This window comes from Peromyscus eremicus, chromosome 3 (assembly GCF_949786415.1).
Source record: "Peromyscus eremicus chromosome 3, PerEre_H2_v1, whole genome shotgun sequence".
Taxonomy (NCBI): Eukaryota; Metazoa; Chordata; class Mammalia; order Rodentia; family Cricetidae; genus Peromyscus; species Peromyscus eremicus.
The window spans coordinates 46,893,922-46,916,508 of record NC_081418.1 but is presented as its reverse complement, the minus strand read 5'-3'; the positions used below and the strand labels follow the sequence as shown (position 1 = coordinate 46,916,508).

Sequence of the window (22,587 nt, the reverse complement as noted above, 5' to 3'; positions counted from 1 at the left end):
TCTGGGACCTACACTGCGGAGAGTCTGATATTTGAATGAGGGCATCTGCTGGGCTACATTCTGGAAAAGGTATTTTGCAATCTCCACTTAAGCATGATGAGTTTGGACTTTCCCAGAATCTTCCAGGTGAGCTTTGCCTGCATGTTCTAGCCGCATGGTCTCTCTGCAGAAGAGCTGGAGTGCAGGTAGAAAGTACCAGAACAAGCAGATTCTCCTGCTCAGAACAATAGCCCTCAGTCCTGCTCTTTCTCACCCAAGTATTCTCTTCATAGCTCCCAAACCATTTCTAATGCTGACTTTCTCCCTCTCCCTCCCTCCTTCTTCTCACTTTTGCTCTGTGTGTGTGTGCATGTGTGTGCATGTGTGCGTGCATGTGTGTCTGTGTGCACGTGTGTATATGTGTGCAATGTTTGTATATGCATTTGGGGGAGTACCCCCTCCTATGCACACAGAAGTCAGAGCAGAGTGTCAGGTGTCCCAGTCTACCACTCTCTGTTTTATTCCCTTGAGACATGGTCTCTCAGGGAACTTGGGCTCGGTTGGCTACCAGAAGCCCCAGCAATCATCCTATCTCTGCAGCCCTCAGTGCTGGACTTACTCGGGTTCATGACCATATCTGGATTTTTACATGGGGTGTTGGGGATTTGAACTCAGGTCTTCATGCTTGTCCAGCAAATGTTCTTACCCACTGAGCCATCCCCCAGCCCTGATGCTGCATCTGCTCGGTTTTTCTCATTTGCACATTACATGTTCTTTGACAGTCAGTTGCTCTACTTGCCTCTTTTTCTACTCTAGCTGGTGTCTTTGAGGTTGTAATAGTTGGGTCCAGTAATGAATATTTGGGGGGTTATATGTCTCCAGCCTCTTATAATGCACCCCTCTCCGTCCCTCTAAATATCTCACCATACTTTTTCCTTTACTTCCTTCAGCTGTAACAAACGTCAGCATGCAGACGTGCTTGGGTTTTGCAGAGATGGATCCATAATCCATAGCTTACCTTTATTCGGTGTAGTTTACTGTATATGAAGTGAGCAGGGGACCAGCAATACCTCAGCTCCTAGATACTGTGCAAAACCCTCAGAGCAGACTTGCCCCCGCCCAGAGACTGCTAAATTCATCCTTGTCCTCGGGTGCCTGGCGGAAGTCCCTTCTATGGGCTGGCTGCCTACCATGCCGTAAGAGCAGCAGCTTGAGGGGAGGGGACCAGATATGTGTGAGGGGGGAAATTATTCCAAGGAACACTGCAATCAATGGCAATTCATTCACCCAGTACGCGCGCGCGTACACACACACACACACACACACAATTAAAAGCACTTTATATTGATCAACTGGAGCAGGAATTTATGTGGCAATCAACAGCTGAAAAAAATGCAAAAAAGGGCATGACCTTTTCAAGATAAATGAAGACTCATTTTCAAAGTAACCAGATTCTTTTTTAATCATTTTTATTAAACTAATACTTATTTTTTCTAGCCCAATTATAGTTTCTTCTCCCTCCCTCCTCTTCTCCCAGGCCCTCCCCCTAACCACCACTACACCCCCCTCACTCCTCCTCCTTTCTCTTCAGAAAAGGACAGGACTCCCTTGTAAATCAGCCAGCCATGGCATAATCGAGTTGCAGTAAGATTAGGCACCACCTCTCCTATTAAGGCTGGATGAAGCAACCGGTAGGAGGAAAGGATCCCCAAAGCAGGTAACAGAGTCAGAGACAGCCCCTGCTCCCACTGTTAGGAGTCCCACAAGAAGACCAAGTTACACAATTATAACATATGTGCAGAGTGCCTAGGTCAGACCCATGAAGGCTCCCTGGTTGTCAGTTCAGACTCTGTGAGCAACTATGAGCCCAGGTTAGTTGATTCTGTGGGTTTTCTTGTGATGTCCTTGACCCCTCTGTCTCCCACAATCCTCCCTCCTCTCTTCTACAGGATTTCCCGAGGTCCACCTAATGCTTGGCTGTGGGTCTGTGCATCTGTTTCCATCAGCTGCTAGGTGAAGCTTCTCTGATGACAGTTGGGCTAGGCACCAATCTATGAGTATAGCAGAATGTCATTAGGAATCATTTCATTGACTTTTTTTTTTTTTTTTTTGGTTCGATCCTAGGTCCCTGGGCTGTCCAGGCTCTGGGTCCTGGCCTTCCAGGCTACATCAGGGGTGGGTTTCCTCTCATGGCATGGGTGGGTCTCAAGCTGGATCAGTCATTGATTGGCCACTCCCACAATTTCTGTGCTACCTTTACCCCAGCGTATTTTGTAGGTAGGACAAATTGTAGGTCGAAGGTTATGTGGCTAGGTTGGGGTCCCGACGCCTCCAGTGGAAGTCTTCCCTGGAATAACTAGATTCTTAAACATCACTCTAGTCTAAATGAAGACAGATTAATTTTACACACAAAAAGATTCATAACATTGATTTCATTGATACATAAAATCAAATATTATGTTACTGTCCAACAAAATAACCCATCCCCCAAAATAACAACCCCGCTCTTTGCTCAGTGAACGACACAGGAGACAGGTTAGAAACAGACCCTCCTGTTTTGCCTCGTTAGGGCCCATCCTACATACAATCATCATATTTGCTCACAAAGTTTGGGGGCGGGGTGAGATTTGCTAGGGGGACTTGCCTGTCATTTCCACACTGTCTGGAAGCTTCCTGCGCAGCTGGGAGGCTCACAGCCATCTGCATCTCCGGTGTTACGACGACAAGCCTGTCACGGCTGATGCTGTGTTGCTCAGTCACCTCAACTGAAGCCAGTGAAGGAGTGACAGCTGGAACCGCTGAGGCAAAGACGTGCCATCAGGTGGACTAATGGACTAAACAAAATGCCAGCGAAGTGACTCTGTCGTGTCCCCTGTTTAACTAGCCCATCTTAATACATTACATAGCCTCCTTTCTTTGTGGTTAAAAAAACACACAACGTGAAACTTGCCATCCTGGCTGTGTTGACGTATCCAAACACTCATGGATCTGCACGATTTGGTTTTGGTTTTGGTTTTGGTTTTGGTTTTGGTTTTGGTTTTGGTTTTGGTTTTGGTTTTGGTTTTGGTTTTGGCTCAGGGTGTCGGGGAGGGTGTAAGGCTCAAACCCAGGACCCCTGTCCCTGTCCACTGGGCAAGTGCTCTGCTGCTGAACCACATCAGCAGCCCTGCACATTGATGTGCCACTGACCTCTGAAAGGTTTCCATCTTGATGAACCGTGACTCTGTGACCTTTGAACAACTCCCTTCCCGTTTCTCCCCACACCTTGGCAACTGTTCTACTTTTCATGAGAGTGTAATTACTTTAGCAGGGGGTGATGGCTCACACCTGTATTCTCAGCACTCGGGAGGCTGCTACAGGAGGATCCCCATGAGTTGGAGGTCAGCCTGGGCTACATAGTGAGTTCCAAGCCATCCTGGCCTAGAGAGTGAGACTGTCTAAAAAATGCAAAATAAATACTTTGAGAGTTTGACTACTTTAGATATCTTCTTCACATGGAATCTATCCCAGACTCCTTAGCACTGTATTTTGGAAAATATTTTCCTCATGTGGGAAACTGATAGGCCAGGGGAACTATTGGTCCTACCATGTAACTTGCCTTGCTTCATTCTATTCAACAAATTTCACCTGTGGAACAAATGGCCCAATCACATTACTAAACTCACTGGAATCTCTGTCACCTCAGATTATCTCATGGAGGAATTTGAAGCGGCTCCCGAGTTTGACAGATGTTGATTTCTACAGCTGCTTATTATTATCTGATCTCTCTCATCTCTGTAACTAAAACATCACGAGCATGTGGTCTTGTTTATTCTACATTTCCAAACCGTCACAAAAAATGAGGCAAGGATGTAGTAGATGAGCTAGCCTGTCTTTGACATGCCGGTAGAGATGACTCATCATAACCCATCATACACTAGCTAGATGACTTCAAAGATCTGCCAGTAGTTACACTGGCCCTGAAAATCAAGGAGAACTGGTTTTGTGGGGCCACTTCTCTGGGCACTCTACTTTTAGTCCAGGATCCCTTCAACGGGATAAGGCTGCAGAGTTTACAAGGTGCTCAAATCCTGTGAATGCACACAAGCTCTGGCTCTGCATCTCCCAGATCAAGGTGATCTGGCCAAGAAGCATCTCTTAGAAGAGGTTTGGGTCTTTTCTTTCTCTTTCTCATCTTGTTCCAAATCTACATGTCCTTTCTCCAAATCTGTAAGCAGGAGAGATTCTGGGTCTAACTAATTGATGAGTCTTTGTCCCTATCACCAGTGTGGTCCTGCATTCAGTCCCTACCCTGCGTTCCCATCAAGGAAGGCTGCCTGCTTCCTTTTTTGGTAAAGAGCCTCAAAGAACTCCATGAACACCCCCTCCAACTGGCATCTAGACTTTTCCAGAGCAAAGGGGAGCCTCCCCTCTTGCCATGCTTCCCAGGGTCTTTCCTCCCGGCTCATTCTTCCTGCTGGCTCTGACCTTTTATCCCCCAAGTGTCCAAGAAGCAAACTTTGCCTGAGGGGAAGTCTTAATACTGTTCAGTCCAGAATTAATGTCCATATTCTCCTACCACCAAATGTGTCGTCTTCCCGAGGTGGTGAGCAAGTGACTCTCCCAGGAAAGCTGGGTCCCATGCTTGGAAACAACGCCTGCAGTGCTTGGGGAGCTGGGATTACGCTCAGGGTGCTGACCAACATCCAACCCCTGGGATGTTTGAGAAATGGAAAAACAAGCTTCGAAAACCGCCTGGGTTCTGCCAAATCAGCAGGCCCCTGCTGGGACCAATCGAGGGCTGCCTTCAGATGTGACATTCTCTCATTCTTTTCAACTTGCCGATAGGCTTGGGGGGGAGTGGGCGGGACCACTGCCCTGTGCCTGCTTCCCATTGGTGCAGGAAAGTTAAAGGTGGGCCTCCAGCAAGTTTTAGTCCTGTAACAAAAAGGAATGTCTTGGAGATTCTTCAGACCTGCTTTGGAAGTCCAGACTCCAGGAAAACTATAAGTAGGAGCCCAATTTGAAGGAAAGAAATCTAAAGAGTTAAGGTGCGAGGTCCTGGGAGACAGCTCCCCCGAAACCCCAATCTGAGGTCTACATGTGCCTCAGACTAACACTGGTGCTTGCTTTAAGGGAAGGGGGCTACCAGATTTTTACCAACAGTCAGCCAGGTGGAAGGTAAAACAGCAGCTGCCCCCAAACAGGTCACCAGGAAGAAGAAAGGGACTATTCTTATTTTGTAAAGCCTTCAGTGGTTCTTCAAGGCTGATCAGCAGCCGCAGGCACATTGCTTGTGAAGGCTTTTGCTGACACCTAGAATGAAGCCACCTTCTTGTTAGCCACAGAGAGGACCCACCGCTCCCGGCATATAATCCTTTTCCAGCTCCTTTTCGATGGCCATAACACCATGCTGCTCAATCCCACCTAAGGCAGAAGGCAAGGAGCCCAGCTTTCTGGGGAAACTGGGTACAGCTTTTGTGCTCCCAAGACCAAAGAGGACTAACTCTTGGAAGCCAGGGAAGGTGTGAGAAGTCTTCTTGGACTGAGAGCGGAGCGTAGTGTGGAGCAGAGGAGAACGCCATTGAGGACTCACTCCAGACAGGTCCACCATGGGCTTGCTGCAGGGCCTTGTCCAAGCAAGAAAGCTGTTACTGGTCATCTGTGTGCCGCTGCTGCTGCTGCCTCTGCCCACCATCTACCCCACCAGTGTAAGTAGCAGCCTACCTACCCCTGTCAGGGCATCAGAGGGAGTTGGGGAGCAAAGAAGGGTGGTCTGGAGGGAGTAGAGTATTTGTGGGGCACCCCAAAATGACTTCATTGAAATTGCCTTCATTTGGATGAAATTTTCACACTTTTCTAGAAGAGACCAAATACTTTCTTTCTTAAAACTGTTTCCATCCCTCTGTCTCTCAAGAAAGGTCCCCCAATTCTGGCCTCCATAGAGTGGGAGACCATAGCTGAAATGACTGTTGTGTGGCAAAACATTACAGGCGCTGTGTTTCAACCCATAGAAATGGCAGGCTGGGGAGCCCCTAATTCCCAGCCTGTGGCCATCATTATGTGGCAGCAATTAGAGATGCAAAAGGCCCTTCACTATTAATCCAGGAGAGGTGGGGCTGGGAGGGAGCCTGTCCAGAGGCCATGGTGGTTTCTGACACCAGAATATGAAAACGCTGAACCTTCTTTGCAAACTTTGGGGAAGGGGTTTTGGAGTTGAATGCACAGGTTAGCCTGTTACTCTGGTCCTCAGACTATCTGAATCTTCTGTGTTTTCTTTTCTGCTCTTAAAAAAACAGGCCCAAAGCAACATGAAAACAGAAATGCACACCCCGGAACTCTAGCCCATGGCCTAATGTTAAAGCAGGAGTCGAGGGCAGAAGTGCTGAAGCTTCATTTGCTTCAGTCGGCCTCTTGGACCTTCGTGGTCCCCCTTCCCTTCTTCCCCTCCCTCTCCTCACATGTCTGGGGGTATAGCCCCACTCCCAAGCTGGCACCGTCCTTGAGACTTTAGAAAAAAAATAAGCTAAGGCAGGTTAACTACAGGAATATCTCTCCCTCACTGTTCCCTGGGGGACAGGGTAACCAAGATTAAATTTAAAAAGCTAAACAGAAGGGATTATCGTGGTCTTGTTAAATACAAGCTGACTTAAATCTTTAGCAAAATAAACACTTCAGCGTGCCAAGGAGGCACCGACTAAGTCTGGTTTGGGATTAGCAGACCGTGGCTGCCAATGACATTTTTTTTTATTCTGGGCTGTATAACAGTTAATTTTCTGCTTTGTCTAAGTAGACCTGATTGTTTTGAGTTTTCTTTTCATGGTATTTTTTTCCCCCATTGTCAGGTTAGTTTAAGGAAATTCCCATGAGAGACACATTGCCCTCTTCTACTGAGCAGTATTGGGAATCCCTGCTTGCCCACCCCACCAACCCCTTCAACCTCCATCTTTGGGAGCCTTAACTGGTGCCCACAGGAGACACAAATGGGTGCACAATGCCGGGTCTATCCCTTGGCTACCTTCCACCCTTGCATCCAACTCTGTGACTCTGATATTAAAATCCTTAGAATTCCCGGATGGAATTGCTTGGTCTAGGCTGCACTTGAGAGAGGCAGCTGAGCACCTGGGCAGGAGCCCTCCGCTTGCAATCTGCTGATTCTTCGAAGTGATGAGCCACAGGCACATTTTAGCAGGTGTCAACATGACTTTTCCTCTCTCCTTGCCCTGTTCTTAAAGTCTAGATTCCTATGATGTTACAGAAGAAAGAGTGTAGGGGCAGGGACGTGGCTGTGTGGTACAGCACTTGCTTAGCATTCAAAAGGCCCTAGACTTACTCTCCAGCAGAGAATCGCCAAAAGGGACATTCATCTGAACACCTCAGTGTTCCTAGTGGAAGTTGCCCCCCAATCTTCCAAAAGAGATTTTTCAAAGTGCTCCTCAGTCACTTGCGACAGCAGAGGAACAGACTTCCAGTCCCTTCTAGTCAGGTTTGAGTGAGGTATAACTAAGGGAGGCTGAAGGGTTGGACTTTCTGGAAAGGGAACCTAAGTTAAGGTAGGAAACTGTCTTCATAAGGAAAAGTCACTTTGAACACTTCACCTTTTTATTGTTTGATTATTCTGGTTTTTTTGTTGTTGCTGTTGAGTTTTGGTTCTGTTCTGTTCTGTTGACAGTGTCTTGCCATGTAGCCCAGGCTAGCCTCAAACTCACGATCTTCCTGCCATGCCCGGCTTCAGTTCTAATTTTAGGCAGGAGTGAAAAGAAGTAAGCACCGCCCACTAAAGGCATTCCTGACCTGAATGCTCATGTGGGGCCTGGGGGTTCCAGAGCAACACACACACACACACACACACACACACACACACACACACACACACACACACCGAATAAGATAAGAGAGACCTGTTAGCAACAAATTTATCCATGTGCCAGGGTCAGATGCAGGGGACCCTGTGGAGTCCCAGGGGTATCTGATTCCCCAGCCACCTGAGGTGGAGAGGGTTGGGAAATGGAAGAAGAGGCGGGTATGAGAAACAGACAAAAGAGCCTCTCGAGATGTTTTTCATCCTTCCACTCAAGAGGAAGTTAGACAAAAATGACAGTGGTTTGCTCTGTTCTCAGTACTGCAGGAGACAGGTGATCTATTAACGTTTCGTTATGCTGTTTACCACAGAAAAGGTTATCCCTGCCTACCTGACTTCCCGATTCCAGTCAAATGGTGCATAGCAGAAAGAAAATCAGTCCATTGCGCTCTCTCTCGCTCTCTCTCTCTCTCTCTCTCTCTCTCTCTCTCTCTCTCTCTGTGTGTGTGTGTGTGTGTGTGTGTGTGTGTGTGTGTGAGTCTCCTTTTCTCGCTTAAATTGGGGCCCTGTAAAGTAACCAGGACAAGGGCCTCCCAGTGAGGGACAGACATTCTGCCCCTTTGTCCTCACCTGGAATTAAAACCCTTCCTCTTGTCTCTTTGCCACAAAAAGGAAAAGTGGGCTAGAACTTTAAGTCTACAACTAGGAGGCCATTCCTCTAAACCGCATCCTTTCCCAACAGGTATCACTTCTGTTATCAGCAATTCCGAAAGTTTTATCTCTTATCTGATCCTTTGTCCTTAGAGGAAATTTCAGTGGGAGCTAAGTCAACAGAGGACTTATTTCCCATTTCCTAACCCCAGCCTGCCATAATCCAGGACTATCCGGAGGGAGCAAGGTCCTTTCCAGCAGAGCCAGCTAAATGCTCCTGCTGCCCATCACTGATCCAGGAACAGAGCAAGATTTGTCAGGTTCCTTGTTGGGCAAGCGGCCTGGGCCAGGTCATGCCCACACCCTATGTGAACACCAAGTCACAGCTGGCTCTGCTTCGCTGTGTAATGGCCCTCGGCGTGCAGCTTGTAATGTTACAATTATTAAGATCTTGGACAGCGACCCCTCCCGAGAGTGAACCTCCTAACCTTCCTCAGGACCACTCCTGGGCACCATTCACACAACCAGCATTGCTGGAAGCCAAGGCTAAGGAGGGCGGGGGTTTTATAAAGTTATATTTATTTACCCTCTGCACTCTCTGGTTGCACGGTGTGGTTTTTGGTGAGTTGAGGAAAATACCGGTAAATTTCCAGATTTCCACCCTGCCACCTCCTGCAGATGGATGGCATTCTGTCCCCTCTGTAGACGGATGTTTCTGTGGTATCAGGCCACAGACGTGGCGTCTAAGGACAATGAGCACCTGTTGGGATTGTCATAACTGGGGAGGTCCTCCCCATGGCTAAGTGGGAAGAGGCAAATGATGCTACCATGCACAGCGCACCACACAGGAAGGCCCAAGAGCAAAGAATGAGCTCATTGCAAGTGTCAATTAGAGCCAACGCTGAGAAATGAGTCTGTGCTCCGTCCTCCAAGATGAGCCTCTCAGCCTGGGGATGGCTGCCTGTCCCCACAGTCAGCACCAGCCCCCCAGGGGAGAGCTCCCCCACTCACTGCTAGTACATGGTACAAGCTCAGGCTGAGAATCGAAGGGCGAAATAACCAACAGTTCTCCCCTAGCAATTCACTGGATTACCAACTAAGCCAGATGTGGTGGCAAGCCAGCTGCTCCAGAGGCTGATCCAGGAAGACCACTTGAACCCATGAGTCTGAAATCAGCCTAGCAACATAGCTAGACCCTGTCCCTCAAAAACAAAAACAAAACAAAAAAACTACTGAATCAAATTGTTTGAATAAATATTTTCGAAGCAAGGGGATTTAACTTAACTTACTTTAAAGACTACCGTTCTTCTGAGTTCTCCGATCCAGTGAGGTTAACCTGCTTATATTTCAAGGAAAATTTTAAATGTAACACCAGTATGTAAGTCCAATGAGGCTGGAGATTGGGATGGATTCAAGGCCTTGCTGGTCTCCCTAGAAGAGTCCTGGGATAGAAGCCCTCCCAGAAGCTATGAGAACACAGTATGGAAGCCACCTTGTGGGTTATTTTTAAGTCTCACTTCTTACCAAACCACTTCCTTTCAGTGGGTACATACCAGATGCCCCCAAATCGTCATACCTTGTAGACCTGAGTTGAAGTTTAGGATGGCCAACCCCACTTGTGAACCAATCATACACACTGATCTATCTTCCACTAACCCCAAGAGCCTTAGTATCTAAACAACTTGACCCAATATGCACCAATTAAGGCTTTGAACTCCACCTTTATAGTTTGTGAACTTGTGGCCCCAAACGCTGTGCTCAAAATCAGTTATCACTCTCTATGGCTTTAAGAATCATCAGAGCTGGGGCTCTATCAAAGTCCAGGCAGGGCCCACGTGGATGCGTGAGTCAACCACATGCACAACATGGGTCCTTCCAGTGAGCAACCATACTTTCACCCACAAAGTCACTGGCCAATGTCAGCACAGTACCTCCCAGGGCTGGATCCCGGCATCCTCATGGGATCTAAGTGTCTATTGTCTTGGCCCTGGGTCTCATTTGGAGTCTCCATGGCAACGCCTGTCCCAGTGACTAAGTACCTCTTTCCTCCCGTTACAGGAGGCCGCGTGTGCTTACGTGTTGCTTGTGACCGCTGTGTACTGGGTGTCCGAGGCCGTACCTCTCGGAGCTGCGGCCCTCGTTCCTGCCTTCCTCTACCCGTTCTTCGGAGTTCTCCGATCCAGTGAGGTTAGACCACTTACAATCCAACCCTGTGCTCGGGTCTGCTGGACCAGTGAAGGAGGCCTCCTGATGACAGGGGATAGGCATTTGATGGGAGGGGGCCGTCCCTACCCACAGGAAGAACTCCTGAGCACTAGGCTTTGCATCTGCTGATCCAGACGCTGAATTCTTCCCCTTCAGCTCCTTCAAAGTGCTCAAAACTTGCCGCTTTAAAGCCTTCCCTGACCAAACACAGCCAATGGTTCCTTATATTTCTTATAAAGCCCTGGCTGGCTTAGAACTCATGACATAGACCAGTCTGACCTTGAACTCATAGAGCTCCGGCCTGCTTCTGGCTCCCAAGCGCTGGAATTAAAGGCATGTGCCACCATGGCTTTTAGGAACTGTACGATGTGTGCCTATGGGAGACAGTGGTTGATCTTTTTCAGTGTCTTGTATGTCCTTCAGACTGTAGTCACAGACAGGAAGCAGGCCCCCATCTGCCAGGCTTCCCCTCTGACAGCTTAGCTCACATGGAGGTTCTCAGTTGTTGACAGGGACTTACTATGTGTCCCTGTGCCCTGGCTTCTTCCTTCTCCCCCTTCTTAGACAAAAACCACCATTTCTGATCCTTCCTCCCCAACTCCAGATCACTGCACGGTCTCTTTGACTGCCGCCGGCCCTCTCTGTTCACTTCACAGTACCTGGCAAAGCTCAAACTGAAACTTCTGGTAATAACCCCATGCTGTGACCAAATTTCAGGGCAAAGCCTACTTAAAAAAAAAAAATTAAAAATACCCTGCAGGATGGGAGCCAGGTGAATAGTGCGCCTCCTTTGTTATCATCTGGCTCCGTAAGGGCAGTGGTTCTCAACCTGTGGGTCATGACCCCTTTGGGGTCGCATGGCCCTTTCACACGGGTCACATATCCGATATCCTGTTTATCAGGTATTTACATTGTGATTCATGATGGTAGCACAATTACAGTTCTGAAGTAGCAACGAAAATATTTTGTGGTTGGGCGTCACCACACCATGAGGAACTGTATTAAAGGGTGGCAGCGTTAGGAAGGTGGAGAACCACTGCTCTAGGTTACCTGAGGAGGAGAACTTAGCAGCAGAGTTAGGCAAGGCAGATGCATGGAGGAGAGCAGGATCAGGTGAGCGAGGCTGAGAGTCAGGCACTGTGTTAGAAGCCCGCATCCTCTCTTTCATACAGAACTCTCAAGAGTCCTAGGAACGGGGTGTCCGTGACTCCAATCCGCACAGGAGGAAAGAGGTTTAGAGAGTGAAACTGACCCAGTCACACAGTAGACAGCAGCAGGCTGTACCTAGTAGATTTCAGAGCCTCCACCTCCTTCACTCTACCATGCAAAGGAAACCCCTAAAACATATGGGCCTTCATAGTGTTACCAGTTGCTAGGAGTTGTGGGTGTCTCTGTCTCTGTGCTGGGAGAAAGAATGAAGCTGGCCTATGGGCTACCTTAACGTCGAACAACAGAACATTCTTGGAAGTTCCCTTGATGGTTGTATGGGGTCACCAGTGAACAGCTTCTCTTTCTACAGGATGAACTTGACTAACCAGTTTTTGTTAGTTTGCCTTCGATTTCTCCCACACACACACACACACACACCCACACCCCCGTGGATAATCATAGCCTGAGGATAGAGTCCCCAACCATGAGCAAGTTTTTGTCCCTACAGATATGTGTGCAGCATGGGTATAAGAAGAGGTCACATACAAAAACCAGTCAGTGAGGCAGTTGCTCCATCTCCTGCCCCCTCCCCCCTTTGGGGAGTAAAAAGAGAGATGTGATGGATATCTTGTGTGTGTCTAAAAGAACAATCAACCTCAAAAACAACTTTTCTCAAGAAAAATGTACAAACTTATTCTGCACATGGCACTAGAACGTCATTAGAAGTGGGAGTGGGGCGGCTGGAGGGGAAGCAAGAATCCTCTAAGTGAACCCAACAGCCCAGTGTACTGTAGAGATGTTGCTAAGCAACTGCTATCTAAGTCCCGCCCCTTTGCATAGCCAGGAAGGCCAACCTAATAGGGAGACTCTTTGGAGGCTACAGTTTGGGGAAGGGTCTTTTAACTCGAAAGGAATGGCCTTCGTGTGTGATTAGGTATTACTATTTCTGGGAGGGTGGGATTAAGGAGATGTATTTTATCATTTGAGGCAAAAATCTTAATCCATCTGTGTCTTTAGAGGGTTTGACAGGTGGTTATACTTACAATGAGCAGCTTAGTCCAAATACAGTCTGTTCAGCTGACCTTAGCTTGGATTAAAGGAAATGCCAGCAGGGTAAAGGACATGGGGGATAGCTCCTTGTGGGCCAGAAGAAGCAACCATTGCACCACTCCCAGCTGCCCCCTTATACCAGCATCAGGGCTCACAGGGGAAAGCTAGGCAGTGCTCCTCCGGAGCCTGCGAGTCATCCACGCATTCTGTTCCTAATCCAGCTCCTGCTTGACCATCCCCTTGCTGAGACTCGGGCAGCCCTCTCCATTTTGGAAGAGTCTTTGAAATTTCTTCACTTTTAAAATCTTACTACAGAATTACGCTCTGGCGAAATGTTCCTGAAGACCTCACCTAAGAGTAGTTCCCTTCCCTCTGAGCTAACTTCATGCTTTCACCTTCTAAGAGGTACATACCAAAGATAACTGTCTAGCGACACATATCTCTAGGACTCGTAGTGTCTTGTAGCCTGCATGGGTCCCAGTGCCCTCAGGTCATGGTTCTCCATTCCTGTGCTTCTTGGGGCTAAAGAGCACGGCCTCCATGTGAAGGAAAGCATGTGAGTGGGGCTGGTGTGGTCCTGAGACTGTGGCTTTTGTTCTTCATACCATTCACTCATCATTCTGAGTTCTAGATCTTCCACTCAGGATGACACAGTACCCAGCGGTAATAAGAGTTAAGGACGACATTTCTGCCCACTGGAGTCTTACTCTGCCTCCTGAGTCCCCACCATCTGAGACTATTTATAGTAGTCAGAGCTCTGGGGAAGACGAAAGCAATCCAACAGGAGAGTGGGATGGTTTTAGCTGTGTAACAGACATGGAGAGAGATGACTTTGTTATAAAGAGTTGCCTCGGCCATGCTGCTGAGACATCCCATAACCTGCTGCTGTTGCAGTAATCCCAGGAGAACACTGGGTGTGAGCTCTGTGAGTCCAAAGGCCAGAGAACCAGGGGAGCTGAGGGCGTAAATCCCAGCCAAGGAGCAGAAAATAAGATGAGAGGTCCCTGGGGGAAAGGGGCTTCTTCCTCATCTCTTTACCTCATGCCAGGCTCCATGGAGCATCATCTGCAGGCACTGTGTTATTTAATCTTCTATAATGAGCAGGAGTTTTCTATCTTTGTTTCATAGAAGAGCAAACTGAAGTTCAGAAAGGTTAAGTAACTTACCCGAGGTTGCACAGCTAGTATGCAATAAAACTAGGACTTGAATCCAAGGATGGGTGGTTCTAAAACTTAAACTCTTGACCCCTGGGCCATCTGTACCAAAAGCTTCCAGTGAGTTAATAAATGATGGACACAGCGCAGCAGTCTGCACAGGGAGCTCTTCCAGAGGTGAGTTGGCCAGAACATCAAAGACCAGGAACCTGAGAAGCCTGGGGAATGAAGAAATGATTTAGGGAGACATGGTTTCTGGCTTCTGTGCCTAGTATGGCAGGCTCAATCCAAACTAAACAAAGCGCTGGAAGGCGCTCCCCACCATGGGTACCACGTGTAAGGGAAAACTCCAAAACAGGTGGCTGTGTGTGGTCCTCATATTCCCGTTCCACAAGGTCTGAGACAATAACCACATCAGGGACACTAGACTAGAGATGGACTTTCGTGCCTTGGCAGGTGATTGGACACTGTGGTCTCCTTGACTTTAGGATTCTGCCACTCGTTTTTTGAATAGGTCTTCAAATGAAGCCTAAGCTGACCTCAACACCCAAGCATTCTCCCCCATACCTGCCTACATTCTTCCCACGAGCATCCAGCAGTACCTCCCTCTGCTGGTGCACAGAACTCCATCCTGGATCTGGGGTTGGTGTTTACACTTGGTTTTGTTTGTTTGGGCTCCACTGTGACTCTCACTGACATTATATCTGTCTTGAAGTCCTCTCACCCCTTACTACTGTGTTGCTTGTGATGCTGATAGCCTGGGCACAAGAGCAGTGCCACTCCAGTTAGCTCAGATTCACTGTGCTTAGGAGGAATGGCACACTGTGAGCACAAAGGACCAGGATGGAGGTCCAAGGCAGCATGAGGAGCATGGTGGCATCATAGAAGGAGTTTGGGTCAGTTTCCTGAGAAGCCCAGGCACAGAAATTCCTTCTGATGGTATTTACATGTTCTGTCTGTACACAACCCTCCCCCCTCCCCTCCACCCTCTGCCCTGCACTGCAAGCCACAGGGCCAGCCTCACTCAGATTCAAGTTCCTGCCAGGGCAGGAGAGATTGGAGGCGGCCCCCACTGGGATAGCAGCCCGTGTCCTGCTGGAGTCTGATGTCATGAATCTGCTTCCCTGCTGGTTCCCAGTCTTTCTGATCCTCTAGATGCCTGCCTGCTGAACAAACCCTGGCTTTCTCTGTTTGTTCAACCCTGGAGGCATTCCCCACCCCACTCTCAAGATCAGAAAGGGCTGACCCTCCTTCTGCACACAGGCCCTTTGCCTCTACTCCACATGGAGCCTGACCCTCCTCCTGCATGCAGGCCCCTCAGGGATGTGGGCCGCACACTAGGTGGGCCATCTGCCATAAGCTCAGCCTGCCCATCAACCTCAGCTGAACTTTATATCCGACCTGATATAGGAAGCTGTAGACCCTGGAGCCTCTGAGGTTGAGTTCTTGTTCCCGTCAGAGGAACAATTTCCTCTGAGCCGTTACCAGACCAAACTTCATGCCTGGCCTAGAGCCTAGCTCCTGCCTCAGCCTCCCCACTCTGTGCGCTTCACACAGTCCCAAGTCAGAAACCGGAGTTGTGGAGAATAAGGTCAAGACCTCTAGCCATATGGGAGCTAGGCCAGGTTTGGGGTCTCCCTGGATCCCTCCATCTAGGACTCCTTGCTAAGGTAGAGTGTTAAAATACTTTATTTTTATTTTTATTATTTACTTATTTTATTTATGTGTATGTATGTATGCCTGGGTGAGTTTGTGCGCACCACTTTCGTGCAGGTGCCCTTGAGGCCAGAGAGTGTCAGACCCCCTAGAGCCGGAATTACAGGCACTTGTGAGCCACCTGATGTGGGTGCTAGGGACCGAACCCAGGTCCTCCAGAAAAGCAGCAAATGCTCTTTACCGCTGAGCCGTCTCTCCAGCCCCCAAAAGAATATTTTTTATAAGCAACAATACCTTTTTTCTCCTTTCTTTTTTTTCCTTTCTGTGGCCCTTCATATATTTGTTGAGGAGCGAGAGTCTTACTGTGTAGCCCAGGCTGGCCTCAAACTTTCAGTCTTCCTGCCTCAGTTGGCATTACCACTATGTGCTACCAGACCTTTTCTTTAAACCCAATCTTAAGTGACTGGATATACAAAACAGTAGAAAGAGCAAGACCTACTCAAATAGGGATGGGAGCCTGGGGTGCCAGCTACTTAGACTTCCCTGGTGCCTTCCTTCCCGTGGCCACCCCTGGAATTGGCTGCAGCGGCAGGTACATTTGAAGACTAGTGTTCCCAGGAATGAAGATCAGCTAATGAGAAGGGCCTGGAGCCCCTGCAGGGCATTATCGGAGTAGTGGCCTCACTGCCTGGAGGGAATGGCAAAGAGAGAGGTCGACATGGCTGGCCTTCGTGTCCTCCTTAGACACTTGCCAGAGTGGAGTGCTGTCCCTGGCTTTGACAGCACTCGGTGTTAAGGGAGAGCTAAGTCAGGCATCCAGTCCTAGGTCTAAAGTTGCAGATGTGTCCAGCCTGTGGCCCCCAGACCACATGCACCCTAAAATAACTATGACTGCAGTCCAACATAAAATGTAAACTGGGGCTGGGGAGATAGCCTAGTGAGTTAGAGAACTTTCTGTGACAGCGAGAGGACCTGAGTTCGAATCTCTAGCACCCATGGGAACGCCAGGTGTATCTGTGGGTGTCGGGTGCTGCCCCTAGCCCTGTGGGCTAGAGAAAGGTGGATCCTGGGAACTCAGCGGCTGGCCATCTTAGCCAAAATAGCAAGCTTTAGGCTCAATGAGAATTTTGCCCACATTGTAAAACCTGCCAAGGTGGACATACCTACCCCCCGTGGGCATTGTGAGACCCTTCTGCTGTTCTGAGTGTGAAAGCGCCTATCACAGCACCAGCTTACAGACAAGAACAAGGAGTCGGTTGTCTGTCCATCTGCCTCCCATGAGGATGGCCCCCAAAGAGATTCAAGCTCACATTCTTTGTGAGCAAACAGCAAGATGAAGCTGATACCTGGATTTCCATTCTCAAACTTCTTGGAACAGAACCACAATCTCCTAACTCCCGTTAAAATAAAAATAAAAAAAGTTAAAAAATGATTAAAGTAATACTTCATAGTCCACTCTACACACACACACACACACACACACACACACACACACACACACTTATACATTATACATAGAGACTATGTTCCAAGTCTCCCTGTGGTTGCCTGGAGACGTGGAGCATTGAACACTAGCTGTATTATGTTGCTTGGTGCCCTGCAGTTTCACCACTGAAGACTTCGAGTTCGCAGAGTTCGAATGTCCCTCTCGAGATGAAGCCCACTCTGTCACCTTTGTCTCACTCCACTTCCTGCTTTAGGGTCATCATTAAATACAATGAGTTGCTACAATACATCAGAGATTCTAATGACCAACACAGCTGACGGATGACCAGCAGGAGAGTAGCACATACCGAGTAGATACGTTGGGCCTGGGGATAACTCATGTCCCAAATAGGAGGCAGGAGATTTCATGGAGTACAAGTTAAAATTTAGGGACTGTTTATTTCTGGAATTTTCCATTTTCAAACCACTGTTAGCCTCGGGTCACTAAAACCACAGAAAAGTAAAACTGCAGATAAAGGAAGGCAGCTGTGTCCAGGGTGCATGTGTGTCCAGGGAAAGTAATGTTTAAAGCTCCCCTTTAGCTAAAGTCACCTGCAATTCCCTAACAAAGGACTAGTTAGTTAACAGGCATCCTGTGGCTTTTGTTCCCCAAACCAAGGCCAAGCCAGTAGCTCTTTCCAAGTCGTCCCTCTCGCTGAGGAAACTGGAGGGATCTCTATCTCTTGGGTCTGCCCTGGCCTCCTGTTCCTTCTCATTCCCTTTACTTGCTTGTGCTGACCGACCTACTCCTCCCTCCCCACCCCTGGCATTGATTTCTTTTCCTTTTTCAAAAAGTTCTAGCTGCTGAGCACTTCTTAGGGCCTAGCTGCTCTGTTTCACTCAAGGCCGCCAAGGCCCTCACTATTAGATGGTGAGTTATGTAGCTCTCTCTTGCCACTTCACAGGCTGGAGTGACTAATATGGGGTCCTTTAGCTTGTCCTGGAGCCTCCAGGACAAGATCTCAAGGGTGAGATGGGTGGGTGTGGGGTAGGGGTAACAGCCACCAGCTGATCTCCAGAACCCAGGCTCCTCACCATACCCCTCTGTGATGACATCATTTCAAGGGGACTCATCTCTTCTAAAACGCAATCTCCAAACACTTATTCGCTCCGAGGTCAAGGGTGTGGCGCCCAAGGAAAGCCACAGAGCTGAAAGGCAGAGAAGACAATGACCGCCCACACTCATCACAAATCCCTGTGCTTTCTTCCCGGGAGGAGCACCCTGTTAGAACCTAGTGCTCCTTATAGATAACTTTACAGGTTCTGCTATCGGGTCGTCCAAGCCAACAAGTATTAGAACTTGAGGAAAGGACAGCTAAGGTTGTTTGTCCCGATAGAGGACACTGCATGGCCTGAGAACAAGATAGAAAAAGTATAAGACGTGGACAGTGGAAGGGAGACTCGGTACTGGCAGCAGCTAGTGGAGTGTGCATGCCCCTGTGTGGGCATTGCTGGATTGGGAGTAGGACTCAGGAGAGCTGTCCATGTTGGAAAGAGCCTGGGACAGGCAGGTGAGAGCTCTAATGAAGCCAGGAAGCAGGTAACACACTTTAGAAAACGGTTAAGATAATCCTTAGGAATCTGGAGACTGGGAGATTCCCTGGAGGGGTTCTAAATAAAGGGGTCTTAATGTGGAAGAATAGTCAGTAGACTGGAGACATCACAGACACCACCACTGAGCAGGGCTTTCATTCACCAATGTGAAGAAGCAGCCCTGTGGCTTTGCTCTGTGCGTGAGCCTGCTCAGTGTGCTGATCGCCCCAGACCGGGTCAGGCTTTGAGCGAAGTTCCGAAGTTCCGAGGAGCAGGAAGAGAGTCACCAGAAATCCTGGTTGCTGATGTGACAGGCCATGCTAGCTAGGTTTGCAGCTGGCATTTAATCATGGCAACAACTCTACAAGGTAGGGATTTACATACCCCTGTTTTTCATTTAGATGAAAAGAATAAAGCCGGGAAGGGTTGCATAATCTTCCTAGGGTGGCTGACTCTGGAATTCTCTCTCCTCCCACTTTCCTATGCTATCTCTGCATTCACAGCCTAGATCAAGAGCCCCTGGCTCACATACAAGAGTTCAGGGAGGACACTTGAACTGATCTAAGCCCATCAAACACTCAATGAGAAACCACCACAGAGCCCATAACACACTGAAGCCGAGTCTTTGGTTGGCACTAGGCCTCAGCAGTTACAGCCAGTGTCAGGACTGTGACCCTGGATGAAGGTTAGAAATGTATGCTGGCCTGTGCTTTCTGGACACTGAACAATCTGCTCCCAACTGGTTTCCCTCTGGTCCACCGCATACAGCATGTTACCTAGTAGGATTTAGCTTCAGCTCTGCTTGGATACCCTGCCTTTGCCCTCACACTCTGGCTCCACACAGGTTCCTCAACCTCTCTGAGTTCGCTCATCTTAAACACAACCAGTGTCTGTCCAGCAGGACTTCTGCAGGGCTCAGAGGAGACCGCAAATGCAAACTGCAAACACCTGGAGTGTAGAAGGTGCTCCAGTCTACCTGGAGTTCCTCCTCTTACCCTCGGATGGGCCCCAGAGAAAGGAGCCTTACCTCTGTGTAGCACTGAGTCTTCTAAAAGACGTCACAGACAAACTGGTGTTACGGGATGGCACATGCCAAAGAAACGGAGAACATACTGTTGTTAGTTACCAGCCTCCTAGGAAAAGAATTAGGGTCTCATCAACTCTTCAGTGGTAGGAAGCAGGGGTCATAGGGTAGTAAAGGACCATTCATTCCCCCCCAATTTTCATGTCTCGTGCCTGCCGTGTGGTTCCCTCTCAGTAGACAAAGGAAAATACAAGCTTGTCCCCAAGCTAACTCACAAAAGCCTAGGAAGGAAACTAGGAAGGTACTAGCCCCCACAGTAGAGCCTTCCAGCATCTCAATCATGCTCACTCCTCCCAGAGGACAGTCTTTCCCAGAAAGGCTTCAAACCACTCATAGTAGGAGACCTATGGCCTCTGGGAGCGTTAGTGACCATGATCTGCTGAGGAGTAAGCTTGGGGACAAGAGCTAGGTCAACCAGAAGCACAGGCTCTGCCTCCCAGGAAATGGTCACAGACATGAACCATGCCGTGAAAAAAAACTCATGGAATTTCCATGGGACAAAAAGAAAGAGTGCAGGGAAATGGGACAGGTGCCTTTGTTGTGGCTGTGAAGGGTTATTTGAACAGTTTATCGTGAAAGCCAGCAGTCCCCTTCCCCAGCTCTTCCTCACTTGCCTTTTCCTAAGTGAGCCTAGGTAAGTGCCTTTCACCTACGCTTACCCACTGGCATTAATTAATATTCCCACATGCTGTTGCGTTAGTTCTGAAGTCGCTGGTTTCAGACATTATTAAATGACACCTCCCATTATGGCGGGTAAGAACTGTGTCCTCTTACATCCCCCCCTGTGCCTCCCTTCATTCTCCGATAAGCAACTAACTGTATTGGAGAGGCGGTGACTGCAGGTACATATGCTCCACAGTGTCTATGTGGAGGTCCGCGGACAGTCTTAAGAAACTAATCCTTGCCTTCTTCCGCCGTGTTTGAGGCAGGGTCTCTCTTGTTTCTGCCACCGTACGACAGTCTGGCTGACCTGAGAACTTCCAGATGACTGTCCTGTGTCCACCTCCCATCGCCCCATGGGAGTAGATGGGATTACACGTAATCCCCATGGGATTACAGATGCACGCTTTTTACATGGCTTTAGGGGATCCAAGCGTGTGTCACGAGGCTGACTGGCACATACTTTCACCAACCAAGCCGTCTCTCCAGCCCCCCAACTTCTTTTAATTCAATAACCAAAAGGAAACTCTAAATGTGAGTATATAAATATTGGCTTCCAATGGCACATATTTTACTATATTTGTGTCCTTCACCGCTCAATTACTTTTCCTGCAGTTAAAAAACATTCTTGTTCGGTCACGCTAAGAGACATTTTACGTTTAAAAGTTCAACTCCTCACTTCCTGCCGTGCTTCTTCCAACTATGTGACAGTTATTTATCATCTACTTTTGCATGTTATTCTGCTGTTGGTAATCCAAATTTTTTTCTAAAAAACTGAAGAGATGGATTATAAAAACTAACCAAACTATAGTACATACCTCAAGCCACCACCCCGGCCCCCAGCCTGGCCCTGAGCTCTCTGCAATGTGTAGAATTAACTAAAGCCACAACCCCAGTCTTGCCCCCACACACTCTACAGGGTACGGAATTAGTAGTGTCCACAGGGAATGGTCAGAGGCTAGAACCACAGGAAGGTTCTCTGGAGGGCACCGGGCCTGAACTTGGCTTTGAAGTCTGTTCCAAATGTATGGCCAGAGACGAAGACAGAGTGTTCCAGGGAGAACATAGCAGAACGTGGTTGGTGAGAAAGGGGAACACTGGCCGTGGGAAGAGTCAACAAGGATGGGATGGGTGTCTAGGGGAGACAATGTGGACGAGAAGAGAGTTAACCACAGTGAAGGATGGAAAATTAATTATAGTCTATAATTTTATTCTTTTCTTATTAATGTGTCAGCTCTTTTTCATTTGAGTGAAACAGGAAAAGGGGAAGGCAAATTGTAAAATTACCTTCAAGAATTCTATCCCACCGAGAGTAGTAGCACTTGACTATAATCCCAGAACAGGTCTGTGCTACCACATCCTGTTTTAATAAGTTTTTTAAGATCAAAATAAAAACATGTATGTATGAGTATTAACTTTTTAAAACTCGCATTCATAAAAATAAATTCATTAAAGAATATCCATTCATATTGAACTCAAATGTAGTGCCTTCTACAAATGGAGACTATTGGCCACATGGAGTTATTGGAGGGATGGAATAAAATGGCCTTTGTGAAGAGCTTGACATGGTAGATGCCCAAGGTCAGTTGGTGCTTAGGAGTTACTATTTTTAAATAGCCACCTATTTTAGCTAGTGGTGGAGTTTTCATGGGAGAGTGTTTGTCCAGCATGGGAAAGGCCCTGGGTTTGATCTCAGAACTGAAGGAAGCTAAGGGAAGGGAATAACCAGCTCTTTGAATAAGCCTCACCTCCCTGCTTCTCCTTCGCCAGCCTCTGGCTCTCAGAACACACTGTACTGGCCATGGCCCTTTCCCGGCTGGGCTGGTGGCTGACCTTCCTGGCCTCCCTACAGGTGGCGGCCGAGTACTTCAAGAACACAACACTGCTGCTGCTGGGTGTCATCTGCGTGGCGGCGGCTGTAGAGAAGTGGAACTTGCACAAGCGCATCGCCCTGCGCATGGTCTTGATGGCTGGAGCCAAGCCGGGCATGTGAGTCACACGTGGGATACCGGGAGGGGGCCACGGGGTGGGGCCTGAGTCACAGCACGATGATGTACTCTGCTAAGGGGGAGATGACATCAGAACGATGGACTCTTACTTCCCGCATCCATGGAAGAGAGCTGATAACCGTGGAATACCGATTTGATCTGTAGCCCTGATGCAACTATCACCTGACTCTAAGGCATTCTCCTCACAACCTG

At 48.4% G+C, this 22,587-nt stretch overlaps 1 protein-coding gene across 1 annotated transcript in view; it reads left to right on the top strand.

The window, feature by feature from the left end:
* The first annotated feature begins 4,931 nt into the window (after positions 1–4,931).
* Slc13a4 (solute carrier family 13 member 4) overlaps positions 4,932–22,587 on the top strand; it is a 38,631-nt gene continuing 20,975 nt past the window's right edge. Inside the window, exons 1-3 of the mRNA XM_059256552.1 lie at positions 4,932–5,669; positions 10,469–10,597; positions 22,239–22,375. Of these exons, the coding sequence (XP_059112535.1) occupies positions 5,571–5,669; positions 10,469–10,597; positions 22,239–22,375 (365 nt within the window). The 5' untranslated portion in view covers positions 4,932–5,570. The remainder of the gene's footprint in view (positions 5,670–10,468; positions 10,598–22,238; positions 22,376–22,587) is intronic.